This window comes from Lutjanus erythropterus, chromosome 7 (assembly GCF_056507025.1).
Source record: "Lutjanus erythropterus isolate fLutEry1 chromosome 7, fLutEry1.hap2, whole genome shotgun sequence".
Taxonomy (NCBI): domain Eukaryota; kingdom Metazoa; phylum Chordata; class Actinopteri; order Lutjaniformes; family Lutjanidae; genus Lutjanus; species Lutjanus erythropterus.
The window spans coordinates 33,957,100-33,975,784 of record NC_139323.1 but is presented as its reverse complement, the minus strand read 5'-3'; the positions used below and the strand labels follow the sequence as shown (position 1 = coordinate 33,975,784).

The 18,685-nt window shown below is 38.7% G+C and overlaps 1 protein-coding gene across 6 annotated transcripts; it reads right to left on the bottom strand.

The window, feature by feature from the left end:
• Window positions 1-2,908: 2,908 nt before the first annotated feature.
• On the bottom strand, window positions 2,909-17,653 carry LOC146324281 (regulator of G-protein signaling 21-like). 6 transcript variants are annotated; one of them, XM_084722293.1, is made up of 6 exons: window positions 17,597-17,653; window positions 12,911-12,988; window positions 12,589-12,642; window positions 10,316-10,377; window positions 4,135-4,301; window positions 2,909-3,846 (listed from the first exon to the last, which is right to left on the bottom strand). In XM_084722293.1, coding segments are annotated over exons 3-6 (399 nt in total). In that variant the 5' UTR covers window positions 12,591-12,642; window positions 12,911-12,988; window positions 17,597-17,653; the 3' UTR covers window positions 2,909-3,678. The 6 variants fall into 6 exon arrangements, with proteins under 6 accessions (XP_084578419.1, XP_084578422.1, XP_084578418.1 ...); XM_084722296.1 differs by lacking the exon at window positions 17,597-17,653 and adding an exon at window positions 17,344-17,571 and having other exon boundaries at window positions 4,135-4,298; XM_084722292.1 differs by lacking the exon at window positions 17,597-17,653 and adding an exon at window positions 17,344-17,567.
• Window positions 17,654-18,685: the final 1,032 nt, after the last annotated feature.

Here is an 18,685-nt window from a genome sequence, read left to right as displayed (position 1 = left end):
AGTCTGCACTAAGGAATAATGTACAGTGAGCAGGTTGTTATTGTAAAATAAACCCCAACAGGGGGTGCAGGTCGTCATTTATAAGGTTTTTATTTGCTCCCAGTTCCATTCTGTGTTCTGACCAGGGTTGGGAGGGTTACTTTAAAAATGTATTCCCATACAGTCGCTGAAAAAATGTAGTTAGTCGTGTAATCCAAGTATCAAAATATTTAAGTAAATTAACTTTACTTTCTGTTACTTTTGGATTACCTCAATAAAAAATATGATGGAATTCTTTATCCTAATATATTGTAGCGCAATGATTATTTTCATTGATTAATTGTTGATTAATTGTCAGTCTGTTGTTTGGTCAATAAAATACTGAAAAATGTTGATCAAAATCCAAGAGTAAGAATCTAATATTAGAAAATTTGTCGTGCAAAATTTATTTATTTAAAGACAAAAAATGGTGAAATTTCCAGCCACTGAAATATTTTTGCTGTAGAGGCCATGATAATAAATAGGCAACTATGCGAGCAGTGTGCATGGTAGTTTACTGTTGTTTATTAAAGTGTAACAGTTTCTTTTTATTTGTATCCAGATTACCTAATCCTTGTACATGTAATCCGTTACCGAAGTGGTTCTGACCAACTGTGCCTTATCCTAGATGTATGTATTTATATAAAGAAGAAAGGGTCGCACTCAAATCTTTCATTTAATACGTTCATCTTTTGTCTTTTTGCCCATACGTCAAAAGGAGGAAGTACTCAGGAGTCCAGTATGTCTTATGCTGAAACTGGTTTGATAATACTTGGCCAAGGAGAATGAAAAAATAATCAGAACACACTCTGTCCTGATGTTCCTTTCAATTCTGGAGTTTCAGTCCTCCGGGACAGTCTTTCAACATTCACAGACAAGGTCACGATGAACCTGTGCCCGAATAAAGTCAGCCCCAACACACTGAATTAGCCTATTGGTCTGTAAATCCAAACACGGGAATTATGAATAGACGAGGTTTGAGACCACAGTTCCACACCGCTGGCTCCCCAGCTCAGGGTCAGTGTTATCCAAACCGAGGGACAAGACAACGCCTCTCCGACCTCAGCCGCCGTAGCGACACTATCAGGTTGTTCCCTATCTGAAAGGAGAAGACAGCTGCATCTACTGTCTGTTAAAAGTTAGTGTAGGTCTCTTAGCAGGTTGCCCAAAGATTGGAAAATTTCCCAACAGTATTAAATGTTATATTTCTGTTATCCTGTCTCCCAAATCCATTTGCAGCTGAAAGAATAAGGCTAAAACTGTCACACCATAAGAGAACATTCAAGCAAGACTTTACTTAATGAAAAACAAATGTGATGATGGGGCATTGATAGGACATATATAAACTCGTAAAGGATCTTTGAGTATCCTGAAAAGTGCTCTTTAAGCTAAAATGTATTATCATAATTATTCACTTTGTTTTTGCCAACTGTCCCTCCTGTATTTGGCAGCTGCAGCTGTGTTGCTTTTAGCCTGGATTATGTATTTAATGTCTTGCTATTTGTCTAATATTATGGTTTGCTTTTGTAAAATATGCCACTCCGCTACCAGCATGATGTGATTGGTCACAAGATTGAGGAGCCCTGGGTCGACTTACCGAGCAGATAACCACCGTCGCATGATTGGTCAACATGATTGCTTTTGTTAGATTTAGTCTTGGGAGCAGATCCCAGAGGGGACCAGACTTTACTTAAAAAAAACATGCAGTTGTTCCCCTCAAATTATTTCTAAATGAATTGTTTAATAGAAGCCAACTCCACACAACACCCTATGTCAGGCCCTCCAGGATTTCACTTTTTGGGGGATTGTTGCAGCTTGTCTTCACAAATTCTGTCCTGGTTAGAATAAAACCATATTTTGTTCTCGGTCTTTGAGTAACCTCACCTAAAAGGCTTGAGATTACAAACATTATAACACCTGACAGGTATTCCGCAAAGAGCAAAATCTTTTTGGAGCTCAACTTCAAGCAAGCACAAAATTATAGAATATATAAGTGTACAGAAAATTGATAAATGACAATGACAACCTTGTATTAAAAATAATAAAAAACATTGAGTTGCTTCATTAAACCGTGCATGTATGACGTTTGCTATGATTGGTGGAACTGCAGGTCAAATTTGGGAAAAAAAAATTTGCAAGGTTGTGCAGAATTCACAGGGATTGGTTGAAATTGTGTTGTGCTCGCAGCTTCCTGGAGGGACTGCTGTGTATCCTGCTCGGTGGTCTGGACCGCATGCATCACTTTCCTGTTGTGGTGTGAGAGCAAGCCTCAGTCCCGCGTCAGTCAATACTTGTTGTGAATGTCTGTGGCAAACACTCCATCACAGGTTAGTTAATGATGTTACTGAGTAAATAACACGTGTGCTGATTGTGCCTGTAGATCGAAGCGAATCAGAAGACAGTCCCTACCATAAAACACCTGCTTTTACAAAGGAGGTGGGTTTAACAGTCTGTCCATTCGAAAGACTGCTGGGAGCAGAGGGCATTTTAGGGTTAATAATTCATGTAAATTAAGTTGACCTACCTTATAATCATGAATCTTATAAACAGCATGCAGTGGGGCTAAAACCAGCCTATTTTCTGCTCCTGGGTTTTTTGCAGAAGTTCACAAAATAAGCACAAATCGATCAATTTAGAGGCAGGAAACTCTGAAAATTCCTCCACAAGTAATTAAGGCAGAACCAAACCCCGATGAACTACGTTCGGTAGATTTTCGCCCATCTTTTCTACCCCCGAATGGACATTTGCATGCTCGTAACACACACATGCACGCCCACACTCATTCACAACATTTGCATACACACATGCTCGTACACAGAAGCATTTGTTAATCATCATAATCAGCCATAACAGCTGTGGGACTTGTCCAACAAAAAAAACACACACAGAGTTTTAATTCTAACACAGCATTTACTGTCAAAAATAATTTACCTCAGAGCAGGAAGCATGAGATGCTTTTAAGTTTCTGTTGTATTTTCATGTGATGTACAGCCAACAAATACAGAATTGCAGGGGTGGTAGATCGGACTGATTACACTGGTGATAACTGATCATTTATCATATGCATAAAGATAATAACAGGTTTTTGGATTGTATACCAGCACACACAATGTTTAAAGTTACATATAAGGAAAATGTAGAATCACCCATTAAAAATAATCATTGAATTTTAACAGACCAAAATGATGATGTCACACAGAGTCACTGGGATAATAAAAACCAGAGTCATATTGAGCAGCTGACAGCTTTCACAGAACATGAACACTTAAAGTAATGAGCCCTTCTTGGTTATAAATTGTGCCATTAACTTAATTATAAACATTTTACCCTCTATACATGCCTTTCCAAACAACCTTTCAGAGCTCGGTGTCTGCCTTTCTCTGAATTATAGGCTTTTTGTGCAATATAAAGCAATCCAAACAAGAATTGACTTCAAAAGCTGCTTAATATATTATTTAGATCATGTTGGGCTTTTAGATCCTGTCAGTCCCCATACCTGCAGCTCCGTATCTCTTTTCTCTTCTGCTTCCTCTGACAGACAAGCCGTTTTTTTTTTTTTTTAAACTGCGATTCTAAGAAGAGTCTGCTGAAGTGCAGAATCAATCATTCAGAGAAGGCGTCGGATGAGCTTTTTTTTTTTTTTCCCCACTCACGTTGCTTTCATTGCTGTTCCAGGAGAGCCTGGTAGATTTCTGATTTCAGAAATCGCGGATAACAGTCGTTTTCCATCAGCCCATATATCAGTCTCTGCGCCCTGTCGAAGCAATTTGGCCCCGGCTGAGAGATATTTTCACTGATTTCTTCTCTCGTCACACAGTCAATGTTTATCTGTGTTCAGAAAACAGAAACTTTTATTTCACTCATGAGCTCTTTCTGTTTGGAGACATTTTTTCATTATCATGCCTTTTCAGAAAGTTAACTACGTGTTCAAATAGTAAAAGAAACTGTAGCACAGAGCAACAAATAAAGAAAAGGTGCCTACAAACATAGTATTTCTTTGTAAAAGTGAGTGGAAGTGTGGAGGAGTGACAGTGACAACAAGCAAGCCGGCAATTGAGGTTGATTTGAAGTTTCACAGCTCTCACTTTATTCTCCTCTCACTTTCAAAAGCCGTACCTGTCTGGGCGCATCAACTTGGACAAACTCTGCGTAGATCCTTTTGGCAGCCACCGTCATTTCTGTCTCACTGGTAAATTTCTTGTAGTCCTCACAGGCCAGCCAAAACAGAAGGTTCTCCTCACTGTATTCTGTCCTCAAGAAGTCCTCGAACACCAGCTGGCCTGCTGCGCAGAGGGAGCAAAGACACTTTGAAACCTGGACAGTTTCATTTCAAACATTCATCAGAAGTTCAATTACAAGGTTTTTAAGGACCTGGCTAGTCTGCCATAATCCTCTTTTTTTTAACCTTAATTACAGGGTGTCTCACTTCCAACAAAATATAAGGTACTTAGAAGTACTGCAGGGGAAAACCGTTATAGCAGGTTTTTTTCTCAAGGTCCAACTAAGTCCACTACACATATGTATTAATGTGCACATTGCTCCACCAAGCTGTACAATGATGAATATTGATAAATGTGCTTATAGCTTCCATTTTTTGCTTACATGTGTAAAACTGAAATATAAAGAGGCCCTGAAGTCCCCAAAGTTTTTTTTTTTTTTAATCTTAAAGGGATACTTCAGATTTTTTGAAGTGGGTTATCTCATCCATAGTCAGTGTATCACCTACAATAGATGGTCGACACATCCTCAGTTTAGAGAAGCAGCAGAAGTACCAACTTGGAAGCTAAGCAATGCACTGTTGTGGACAGTGTAAGCAAAAAAAAGGTATTTTAGCCCCTTAAAAAAAGTCCAACTTAAAAAAATCAATATCTGTCCAAGTGTATGACTTTTCTAAAGAGAAAAGGCTTTATACAAACCAAATATCTCTCCAAACCAACCAAACTCCTTTTGAAAAAAAAAAAACGGTAATGTTACCTCGCAGAACACAGGAGTTGCTGGTCTACTGCTGCCTCTAACTGTTAGATTATTTGTGTCATTGTGTGACTTTGGTGTTTTAAAAGGATAGTGTGGATTCACTGAAGTCACCCATATTAAGGCAGCAGTGGAGAAACAACTCACATGTTCTGTGAGACAAAATGACTCATTTCACACATGGAGTTTGGTTGGTTTGGAGAGAGCAGTGCAGTAGTTTCCTGTCAGAAAAGGCTGTGTGACAGTTTTTTAGATGGACCTTTTATTAAGTACCTAAAATAGCTTTTGTTACTGACCCTGTCCACAGCAGTACATTGCTTAGCCTTAGTGTTGGGGAGTGTTGACTGCCATTTACTGTAGTCACTACACTCACTATCAATAAAGACCCCATACAACCTCACAGCTCTCTTATTCTTTTGTGACTCTATGCTTCGCATTAACCATGTGATGAGTCTATTTTTGGCCAATGCTGCATCAGTCTGCACAGAGCAGAACGAGCGGGCAGGAAGTCAGACACAGACAAAGCAAAGAGAATCTGGTCAACTTTCAAAGTTAAAGACTCTGTGCAGACTTGCACAGGCAGAAAAGAAACCATTCAGCTATTCAATTACGTGACCTACTTATCCTTGGTAGAAGCACAAAAAAACAACAAAATCTGAGCAAGTCAACGAGGGATGTGCACAGACATTTTGAGGAGGAGAAGCTTAAGCTGGAAAAAAAGGGTATTCCTCTCATAATAACTTAAAAAAATACAGTTAGATGTAATAGCGCATTTTTTCCTTGTTTACATATTTGTTTATTTCAACACCAAAACTCATGCAGATGTTTAATACACTGCAGGTCACTGGATTTTGCGTGTTAACTATCGTGGCTGTGACAGACGTCAAAGAAGACGGGGCAGGAGGTTCTGCTCTCTTACAGAATTAGAATTACATTGCAGTTGTCAGACATCAGAACACTCTTTTAATTGAGATTTGCTGCTATATTAAAAACTAAAATATACAAGTAGAAAAAGAAATAAAAATTGTCTTGCAAAAAGAGCACTAATGTAGTCAGGAGCCGAAAGGACAGGCGTTTGAGCACCACCTGGGGGTCTATCTGTGCATGTGCCTGAAGTCAACATAATCAGGAAGGCAAAACGCTCCGCTGCTGAAACGCCTCTGAAACACGGCTGGTGGTGGCACGCAGCTGCGTGGAGGATGGATCAAAACTGTGGTGTGCTGTGCCCAGTGGAATCAACTGGAAAGGCTTCCCTCCTGGATTGTTGTATTACCTGCATGCAAAATTGGACTTTGGCGTATGTGCTGCCCGCTAAAGTCATGTTATCTGTATGCAGACTGCAGATACTGGGTTGAATTTCCATATATGACTTCCTGTTCGGCTTCTGTTTGTGGGCAAGTTTCGTTCGCAAACAGTAAGAAGACTTTCACACTGCACTGAAATAGCAGACAGGTTCAGCAGTGTCAGCAGAGGTACTACATGGCCCGAAACAATTAGAAAATATTAGCTGTACAGCCTTCATCAATAGGTCATCAGCGCCGCACTGTGACATGAAGACAAAATGGTTTGACAAGATGTTAGATGTTAAGAAGTGTCTGAGGCAAAGCGGTCCATCACTAATGTGCAGGGGGGACGTGACGTGACAGCCGTGCAGATAATAGACCAGATGATATTGTAGCCCACAGTGCTTGATGTTACACCATACGGTGCAACAGAGGTTGGTATCGGACAGAAACCTGCATAAAGAGCCTCAGGCAGCTGTCAGGGTGAGAGCAGAGGATTTTCTAACAACTGAACTGGACAAACTGCTGTGTTGAATTGTGCCGATAAAAATCATGAAATCTAAAAAAAGAAAAACTCAGTGGTGATGATCTTGTGAAAAGACTATTAATTATCCCCTCCAGGCTCACCATGTGATTGGTTGCGTGTGTGTGTGTGCATGACCAACAGATCTGCAACTCGTTCACAGCTAATCTCTCATTCAACTACACCGATCAGCCTGTTTTTTGTGCACATTTGTGACTGTATACTGAAGGAAAAACCTTAAAATGTAGAATGTGAAATCTCCAAAACACCTTGAGGATGAACTGATTACATTTTGGTGGTCAGAGATTAACTCAAGAACTCATACGCTAATTATGACAAAATTACACACAAATATCTAATAGGATGTAACCTCTTATAGTAACTGTGAAAACATGTATAATTTAATTACAGTTACTGACAGGTTGCCTGGCAGAGATCTGCACTCTGACTGCACTCTTCTAGTTCAGCATGAAGTCTCTATGTATGTGTATATGGAGTCTTGGAGATGAAGACTGTGGAGATGCCTGCTTTCACTCCAACATAACGGTACCAGATGGCGCTCGGCTTGTGGTGCTCAAAATGCCAAAAAAAAAAATCATTTGAAAAATTCAACAGTGTCCCTTTTCCCCCCAAAAAAAATCATGACCCGATGACTCAAGATAATCTACAGATCTGATTGTGAGCAGTTTCATGTAGGAACTATTTTCTTTCTATTAGAAATAAAGTATCTCTTTTAGATTCTACTATAGAAACAAAGTAGTTCCTGCATGGAAAATAAACACTGGTGTTGAATTTTGAATAAAAAAAAAAACTTTAAGACATGGTTTTGTTTAGATTAAAGCATTATGGTTAAAGTCAAGTTTTTTCACTTGTGAATGGAGGAACTATTCAAACTGTTCATACCTAAATATATAAATAAATTCCTAAAAATCTAAATATGAGAAAACAATTCTGTGAAATCAGTCATGTGTGCAAAAACAAATCTGTTTGCATGAGTAGTTCTTGCAGGAGGCCCACTGACTTACAGTACAAGATATTTACTGGTGTGAAGATAATATTATGCTTTATTTGCACCTGTTATTAAAACAGTATGTTTTCCAGATATGTTACCCAGACTGTTGCATGGATTGTGTTTACACCTGCCTAAGATCTGATCATTGCATGCCAGACTACCTCCAGATGTGCTCAGGCAGGTCTGATCGCGCTCCGATCACAATTTATTCACACCTCGCATTAACATGGGTCTGTCCTTACAACATATCTGGATACAGATCACATTTTAATACCAGGTGTAAATATGTCTGATCGACGAGATTAAGAAGAGGACAAAGAGGACAAAGAAGATTTTCGGGATTTTGAGGATTTTTAAGGCTCTGTAGGGGGCTGAGAGTCAAAAATTTGGTTTAAAAAATCTAATCAAAATATGATTAGAATCGAAATATGACTCGTGTGTGACAAAATCTTTAATCAAGGTCCGCTTTATCTGACCTTTCAAATGTGCAATGACCTTTCACATTCTTTATCAGCAAATGGAACTGATACTGACACCTTTATTACTGTTATTCATTATCATAATTATCATTATTCATGCTGTTATCTCCTCGTGGTTGGACTGTTGTAATCGTCTTTTTTTTGACAGATATCAGAAATTGATAGACTCCAAAGTGTTCAGAATGCAGCAGCGAGACTCCTAACAAAAATCAAGCACAGAGAACACATTACTCCAATTTTAATGACCTTGCACTGTTTGCTTCAGCATTGATTTTAAGATTTTACTTATTACTTTTAAAACTCTTCACAGCCTGGCCATGAAATCACTGACAGACTTATTATTATTATTTTCTTTTTAAATCAAACTTTTAATCTTAATTATTAACCATTAAGTTACACTGTACTTTATTCTTGACTTTGCACTTGGATTTTGCACTGCTCTATGTATTTTTTTTTCTTTTAAATTTTATCCTTTATTTTTTTATGTATGGTTTTTAATACATTCCTTCCTTGTTTATTCCTATGCTTGCCTGTTAATTCAATAATTACTGGGAATTTTATTGCTGTATTTTATGTAAGGACCATGACATGTGACTGAAAAAGCTCGGACAAAGTTCTAATTATTTTGTCAGACATATTGACGTATGTCTGGAAACTCAAAAGTTTCAAGAACTTCCATTCTCACTACTTTTTGTTCAACGCACTCAGCAGCTGATTGTGTTTTATCTCCACTTTGTTTACCATAAGATTCTGACCTTGTGCTTGTTACGGGAGGACTTTGTTCACTGTAGACTGTTATGAAATCAGGGGGGAAAAAAAGGTTTAAATGAACCTGCTCTTTGTGTTTTAGGAGAAACTCTTAACTGTAATGAGTCATAGCTAAAGGTTAAGCCATTTTGTTATCTTTCACTCACATTCTCTCTTCCTCAACATAGTCCTTGTTAGCTCAAAGAAGTCAGCGAACAAAGAGATGCTGCAGCAAACTGGCAGGTACTGTGGCGGATGTCTGGAGGCGCTTTCAACTTCAAAAACCTTCAAAAACCAAACCCTGCATCCCAATGTGCGCTGCCTCAGCATCATATAATTGCATACACCTATATTTCTTGTTATCTTCTCCTCACACCCATTACCATTGTTACGGGAGTATTCATGGAGCTGTGATTCTAATGCAGGTGTAAAATACTTAGCACGTCTTCTGGGAGCACAAACAAACAGCTAACTGCGAGCGCCAGTGTTATTCACACAAATTGCTTTACATAAATCACAGCTGGCGCTCTGACAGTAATTGACAAGAAACAAAATATTGTCCAGAGGCAGCTTGTTCACGTCTATGAATCACTCTCGGTCCATATCTGAGCTTTCAATCATTTCAGAGTCGGCTCTTTAAAATCACGCTAAACGTAAAAGTACACGAACGCCATCAGATTGCAACTGCCACGTGCACAACTATTTATATTTTGCTACTGTTTACCGATTTGTCACGCGTGTCACCGCGTTCCTTCAAAGGGAAATAGAGCAACCAGGGCGCAAGACAAAATTCATCATACGGAGGACAGTTAATCTTGACGCGGGAGACAACGGGCTGAAATATTACAGATCAGCTGAATTTATTTCGGTGAAGCGATGAGAGGACAGACGTCGGAAAGAGGGAGAGGGAACGAACCCGTCTGCCTGTTTTAGTCATTTTCAAATGGAGGCCAGGAATACGGTCAGGTGAAAAGCCATCAGTGAGTGCCGGCTTTATAATGAATAAGAGCGGGCTGGAATCACCCTATCTACACTGGCAGCTCAGATTACGCCTCTTATCTCTGCCAGTGTCATCCTCCTTAAATATATCTCTGAATGGATTTGATGAACTTGAGGGAAGAATATATTTTCGATCCTCCTAAAGGAACCCGAGGGCAATTCAAGATGATATGCCGGGCCGAGCGGCAGAGAATTGCCGGGGTGAACAGAGAGGACGGAGAATTGAGAGAGAGGAATGTTGTGACAAAAAAAGAGTGAGGAGTAAATTCTTAAGTGCGCTTACTTTTGCACTCCAGAAGATGGTCGAGTGACTCTCCCCACGCCACGACATCATCAACAGGAGCCCTGCAGAGCAAAAAAAATATCACAAAATGACACAATGTCAAACAGGTGATGTACATTAAAGTAATAAGCCTGGTTTTTAAAATGTCAGGAGTAGAAAGTGCATATATTTATGTCAAACTACAGGGAGAAAAAGTGAAATGTTGTCAGATAAATAAATAAAATAAAATTACAGATACCTGAAAACTTTAGTACAGTATCAAAGTATTTGTACTTATACTTCACACGTCTGTTATTAGGAGTAAACTTGCCTCCTGTGCGTAGCTGAATAGTGTAGGCTTCTGCTCCCATATGTTAATATCAGTCATAATGGTGGTTTTAATGCTGTTGAGGGGGATAGTTGATTATTTTTATTTTGCTTTATTGCACACCCAAGCATGAAGACTGATTCCAACAGTAATGGATGGGAAAATATCCATCCGTAAAAAAAACGTAACCAGATGAAAAATGATGTAAAAGTAACAAGACAAAAAAACGACGTAACAAGATGAAAAATGACGTAACAAGACAACAAAAGACGTAACACACAAGAGAGGGAGATTCAATCGTGGAGAAAAGGTTCAGTTAGCTTTGCAGAGAAATTTTTTTTTTAGAGGGTAACTTTTTACTTGAATTCACTTTTACTTGGGCAAAGAAGTTGAGTCAGTCCTACTTTTATTTTTTTTTATTTTTTTTACACAAGGATATGTATTTCTGCTTCAGTAAAGAGTGTGTGTGTGTGTGTGCTGTGTGTTTGCCACCTCTGCCTAATAAGACAGTTACTTATTCAGCCCCTCCAGGATCTTTGTGGGCTTTTTTGGAGGATGGTTGCAGCTAAAATGCCTGATTTCACAGCAAATTTCCCCCAAAAATGTGATGCATGTTGCAATGTTTTTGAATGTGTCTGCAATGAAATTATTGAAAATTGCAAAAAAGTAGATTTTTTTTTTTAAATCTTCTGTACACTAATCAAAGGCAACTTATTCCAGGGAGAATAAAACTGCACTGAGTGCTCTATGAAAGTTTAATGAAAAAGCCCAGGATTTCAAAAAAATCTAACAAAATAAAGAAAGGCACCTGGGGACAAAGGAACAAAATCTTTTTGGCCCTCAAATGTCAAATGTCAATAAGAATGGCAAACCTTGTGTTCTTATTAATCTAAAAATATATATATTAAAAAAGAGACTGTGCAGACTTCATGGGGATTGGGTGAATTTTCGTTAATTGTTGTGATCACAACATCACAACTACCTGGAGGGACTGTGTTACTGCCGACTGTCAGACACGCTGCCTTCACAGTAAGGCAGTGGCTTACTGCCAACACGGTTCAGCTCTGAACTGATCATGGATGACCTGTGCCTGCACGAACGTGACTTCATGTCAGGCTGATACTCAAACTGAAATATTACAGGAAAGACGAAGCTAATTTTGAATTACAGTTACACTGAAAATCATGAACAAAAAGCCTGCCTGGCGGCATCACTGTTGCATATGACAGCTTCATCAGTTTTTGTTTCCTGAAATTAGTTTTCAGATGCATCATCAGTCTAACTGCAGAGCCTCTTTCCACATTTAATCAAAGACAAGACAGTAACAGAGTGACTAGAAGCAAGGTGAATAGCAGTTGTAATACCAAATTTTAAATCTACATTTGGACAGTCAGGTTTTTCCATTAAGGGTTGTCAACCGTGGAACACATTACTAACTGAAATCTAAATGATTCCAGATATAAAATCCTTTACAACAAAAGATACAAAGTGTCGGCTAAAAGTAAATCCACTCTCAGCTAATTGTGCTCAAAATTTCTTGGTGTACTTGTGTATGTTTATGTGTATCGTGGTATATATTTATTGTGGTATATGTATTTTATTGTACTTTTATCTATGTTTTTAACGTAATTAATTTAATTTTTTTTAAATGTTAGGAGATTCCTCAGTGTACCACTAGATGGAGCTCGAGTACCACCAGTGGTATTTGCGCCACGGTCTGAGAATCTAGGGCACAAAGGACAAGAGATGTATCCCTGTCAGTCATAACTTTATTTTAAAATCCAATTTCTTCAGTTACATGTTACATCAGACAAATGGATGATTAATGGTTTATCTGTTAAAGTTTTAGTTCAGTGTCATTCTTTATTAACTGCTATAAATCACTCATACTCTGAATTTATTAAAAAATAACTATGGACTGACACCTCATTTAGTCAGATTTCCAATTAAATGAATGACGACTCACATCTTAGCCGGTGGCTCAGATAGTCAGCGTTGTCCACAGGAAGTGGGTTCCCTCCTGACCACAGTCACATGAAAATAGATTTAAAAAATAGCAATTATATTATTATTTTTTTCATTTATGATGAAGGAAGTAGTCAGATATTTTACTTAAAGTAGCAATAATTAATATTTTTATACTAACAATTAAACAAATCATTGTGAAAGCTGTTGTTCGTAATGACAAACCTCATTTCCCCTCTGCTCTACAAAGTGTTTCTTTATCATCTTTCAGTTTGTTATTTTGGTTTTATAGCTCATTACTTTTTCTTTTGCTTGAGTCTCACCAGTCTCATCAAAGTTGTTTCCAGCAGCAGAAGGCAGCTGTCTTCAGCAAAAAGCACTAAAAGCCAACTGTATGCCACCTATTCAAGACAAAACAACAACAAAAAAACAAATAAACATCATGATACTAATCAAAACAAGCACTCAAGTAATTTAAGAAAAAAAAGAAGAAAAAAATAGAAAAAAAAAAAAAACACAAAACAGTCGATACACAAATAACCCGGTGAAAGCAGGAGTTGGTGGAGTGTGCCTATCAACATTTTTATAGGTGGTACTAAATATGTTTATGTTCATGTTTACATCTTGTTCTGTTACCCCCATGTGGCCAAAAGAAAAATAACCAGTGCAGCTTTAAGTAAGATGAATAACACAATGTAAAAAAACAAGCAAAAGACCAGCTTTGAGTCAAAGAACAGAAGCATTTAAGCAGGTTTTCCCTTATTTGTTTGTTTGTTCTTCACTGTCAGCCTATCTGTGTCCTGTGTTTTGGTATTATATATTGTTATGTATATCCATATTATCTATAAATGCACTAAAATTAATGTGTTGCTGTAAAAAGTACCTTGATAGTTAAATAAGATTATATTATTCTAATATTCTGCAGGAATCACTAAAACCACTGTCAAGGCTGGGCTCATTAACCTATATTGATAATTCTGTTTCTGTAAGTTAAATTTTAACGTGCGTGCAATGTGTTCGACTTATGTCAGCATGGCAGCTTTCAGCCAAACCAGCGGCATACCGTTGTCATTAGTTTACTTGTTTTGGGAAATCCTAAATTAGATGAAAATTTAATGATCCCTGTGGGGAAACTGGGTCGTAGCAGCAGCTGAAAATCAGATAAGAATAAGTCAGAGCAGTGAATGTAACACGAGAAATTACAGCTCGTGAACACGGTGGAAAGTGGAGCAAATAAATAAAGAACTGTAGCATCTGCACTGACAGACTCACAGGCTGGAGTGGATGTGCAAGAGCTATTCACATTATCTGATGTGTGGATGAGATAACAACCGGGACATATATAAATATGCATTGTAAGCAGGCAGGTACAGCAGCTTCAGTATGTAGAGAAGTGTCTCATTTTTATCTCAAAGTTGTGGCAACTCCTCTGAATTCTGGCGAAGCTTATTTTTAAACATACAGTGTGAGTGGATTTTATGCTAATAACATGGTAGTAATTTTTTTTAGGACTGAATGTTTTGTCTTCGGTGATGAGTAGAGATGGAAAAGATTAATCCAGTATCCGTACCGGGGTCTGATATTGATGCTAAGCATTCATCGGGTATCAAACTCAGGTCACAGATCTGCATTCCGATCTAAATTCCATGGCGCCACATGTTTTCTGTTTGTAAATGCTTTGCCAAGCTGCACAAGTTCAGAAGCACTTTGCATGTTGAAGAAATGCCAAACAAAACTAGCCACCTCATCCATGGTGTAACAATAAACCAGCTTCCTACTAATGGTTGGAGGATGCCATTAGACTAGTTACATTACACAAACTACACGACCTATCCAGATGGTGAAAACTTTGACTAGATGTGAACACAAACACAGTCCATCAACATCAACTGGCACAGACGTTTTCACCATGATGATGTAATCTTACTTCTACTTCTACAACAACTACTACAACTATTGGTGTGACCAGATTCCACCAAACCAAATGTGGGACAAAGAGTGTGTTTGTAAGAGACAGTGTGGGACATGTCTCCAATGTTGAAAGGTAGACTAAAATCATACAGTGTCTATCTAACTTTAAAAACATAAACATTTCTATACTGTCACATCTTTTTTGTGGATGTATTTACTTTTATTTGTTGTAGTTTCCATCATATTCTGCCCAAATCTGTGTAGCTGATGACTCATAATTTTCCACACTGGGTGTTGGAGGCAGCAAAGATGGTGGCAGGTTGACCTGCACTTGACAGCCTTCCCTACTTTCTTCAAAGCCACTGGATAAAAGCCCAGATTTTCTAAAGTGTTTGTCCTGCAGTGGTTTGACTTTTGAAAGCTAGAGCCTATCAAAATGTGGGACATCATCTCCACATGTGGGACGAAGGGACGAGGGTTAAAAATGTTGTGCAGTGACACATAAAGTGGGACACCTGGTCACCATAAATATTACTACTACTACTAATAATAGGAAGACATAATCAAGCAAAAAAGCTCCCTGATATATCGTATCAGCAGATATCCAAATTCAGATATCAGATCATGACAGAAACAAAGTGCATTGGTGCATCTTTAGTGATGATAAAAGGTACAGAGTCACTGCTTTACATAGACCAGAGGCCATAAAATGGTTGAAGTCACATGAAAATGATAAACAGCAGTAGTTCTCCTCACTGCCAAGCCAAACCCTGCAGTAAGGAGTGGCTGTGGGAGCAGCTGAACACAACTTGTCAACAAGGAAGTAACGCCACAGTTGTGGCTGACACTTTACCATGCTTTTTAAACCTTTATTCACAAGCTATTTATATGCTTTGGTTGTGGTTACCAAAGCACTTCCTCATACTGGAATTGGCTATTTTTTCTCTCTCTGGTATGTCATTGAGCCAGCAGCACTAGGCTGACCTTGCCAGCTAGTCATCATCACCAGTACCTGGAACAAGACTGCTCCGGGCAGCACCGTCCAGCAGCCTGCCCCGTCTAAAACTCACACTCCCGGCTGAGTGTCACACAGTTCTTTCCACTGTGACAGCTGTCTAGCTGACAGACTGGAGAACTGACCAGAGTTCATGTGTGTGTGTGGCTACACACATCTGTAATGATTTTACACAGACCTGTGCTGGAGGCGAGGCGTAACTTTTCCAGTTATTTTTCCACAGAATCACATTCATGTATTCTGTTGCTGATTTATTGGGGATTTGTGTGCAACAATGTGGCTTGAATTGTCCTTGAAAGATAAAGATAAGCAATAAGACATACATTGACTACTCTCTGCCCTGTGTGTGTGCGACATCATTGTGAAATCCTGGCCCAAACGGTAAACTTTATATGCTTGAAGCAGAGAGGGGCACCAGTACTGAAGCTAAGCAGTGGTTCAGCAACAAAACATATTTTAGCCATTTAAAAAAGGTCCACTTAAAAAAATCTATCAGTTTAAATGTATGCTATATTTAGAATATTTTCATTGCTTTACTTTGCAGATAGCCTCTCCCGACGGGAAACCGCCATTGTGTAAGATGAACATCCCACCAACCAAACTCCATTACGGAAATCGGTGATTTTACCTTGCAGAACACAGAAGTTACCGGTGTACCACTGCCGCGATCTGTTAGTTTGTTTTTGTTATTGAGCCACTTCTGTGAATCCAAACACTGCAGTCACACAATAATACAAACAATCAAACAGACTGAGGCGGTGGTAGACTATTGGCAACTCTCGTGTACTGTGAGGTAAAATTACTGATTTTGCCTATGGAGTTTGGTTGGTTTGGAGAGAGCGATATTTAGCTCATACAACAGCACTTTCCTGTCGGTAAAGGTTGTCTGAAAACAAGTTAAAGCAGCAAAAATATTCTTGATTTTGATTTTATTATGTGGAGCTGTCCCTGTAATGGTAACAGAAAAACACCGCCATATTGGGGTGTTCAAGAGAAGCCTGGAGTGGCCGTAAAGAGGGAATATACAGCGCTAACTAGGTAAGCACACATTGGCATATTGGAACAATTCCTGTTATGTACAATCCTCTTTTTTCTGTGAAGCAGCCGATCAGATAAAAGCCGGAGAACTGGCGGTCTAAACTTCTCCTCCTAGATCACAGAATTCCTAAAAAGAATTTTTATGTCCTTCTTGATAGGAAAAACTAATTGCTTGAAAGTAGTTCATCTAACAAAGTTGTAAGAAAATGGGAGAAAAAAAAAGTTCTGACAGCTTTAACTGTGCAGCTCTGAGCTGTACTTTCAAGTGATGCATTATCAAAAAGTCCCTCAGAAGTGCAGGACAAGACATCAGAGGAAAGGCTATATCCTGATGCAGCCATTCAGTTTTTCGAATGCATCATATGGAGCACAGAGCACATTTAGCTCAAAGAATTCTCACTCGTCTTTGGACCTTTTTCATGTTTTCTTTGGGAGGAAAGGAAGGAAGAGAAAGAGCTGGAGGCATACTGAGAAGCACAGAGAACCACAGAAACACAGAGGGAGAAACTTCCAATAAAAACTGCAGAGATCACAGGAGCCCTATCAGAAACACTTGCTCACACACCCTCAGACAAGAGAGAACCATCCGCAAAACACATCCTAGTTTTATTTTAGCAACATGCTTTTTGGCTGAGCAAGATCAGAGAGAGTCAGTCATTACCGAAGAACAAGGCAGACCAGAGGGGAAGTAAAACATTCAAAATGTTCAACGGCATCAAAATCCTCAGTGCCAGACAACTAGTTTGTCCAAAAAGTCTCGAAGCTTAAAGCCAATTTGGAGCTCATACTTACAACATGTGTTTTCTGTTGCCAAAAAAGACTGAAGTGTGTTTCGGAGCTGCAAGTTGTAGAGCAAAAATGCAAGTAACAACACACTCTGATCCTTAGCTGGTCAGACTTCTTTTCCCACCTGACAAACCCTACAGGTACAAGCCCGTGCACGTTGAGTTGCGGCACAGGCAGGCCCAGGGTTTACAGAAATGTCAGCTTTCACTCTACTTTTTTTTTATCCTCAAACTCCCTCCATCGAAAGAATATGTTTTACCTCAGCGTTTTGGCTGTAGAAAGTTTGATTTGTTGCTTTCTGTGGTTGGAATGCCTCCTGAGAGTAGTGACCACACAAACCTCATGAAAGTTTAAAAAACAGGACGAGGCAAATCATTAGTTTACAATGCAAAGTAGGAGGCAGGCACAGGCACGGCTGAACAAACCCTGCCCTTATGATACTGCTGTAAGGTTAAAGATAATCACACACCACTTTGGAGACACGTAATTCTCAGGCACACATTTGCACATTTGACAGTGAGCTGGTGGGTTAAAATTTAACATCAGCTTTACACTTTGAATATTACACCCCTAATGTCCAGCTGTGTTTCTGGAGGGGGGGCACTAGCCACCCCTGTAATCTTACTTGCAACACCAAACACCCCCCATTATCCTCAGGTATGATTGGTTGTCATGTGAGAGGAGGGGCCTCAGTTTGAACCAACTGCTTGACAGATATTTTTTAATGTGCAGTTTTCTTTTGCATGTAGCCTACTTTTCATTTTTTACGAGGCTAATTTACTTTATAGGTTATTTTATTACACATGCTTGTATAATGAGATATTAGATGTAGTTTCCTTTATTCTACTTAATAAATAAATGAATAAATAAAAATAGAAAATAAAACTTTTTCATGATGGACTGCTGAGAATTAATTCAGTTCTTCAGCCTGAGGAATGGATTTTCTTTGAAGCCTTAAAGAAAAAGTATAGAAGCTTTATATTATGTTTGTATGGTGCCGCTCTGTTGTGTTGTAATTGGTTATTTATCATTTAATGAAGAATAGATGTTATTCTGAAGTGTGTGCATGCATGCATTCCCATATGTGTGTGCATGTACATGCTTCCACATGCATAAAGTCAGAGCCCTACTCCGGCAAGCCCAGTCAAAAAAGTCTGGACACGCACCTGTTAACATCCCATAATAAATCTGTTGGTTGATATATTTATTAATTAATGACAACCCACAAAAATGGTAAATGATAATGGTAAAAAAGAGAGAAATTAATCAACAGAACTGAATAAATATGCGTATAAAGTTCACAGGGTAAAAACGGTACAATGCATTTCAGTTACCGATAAGGTTAGGC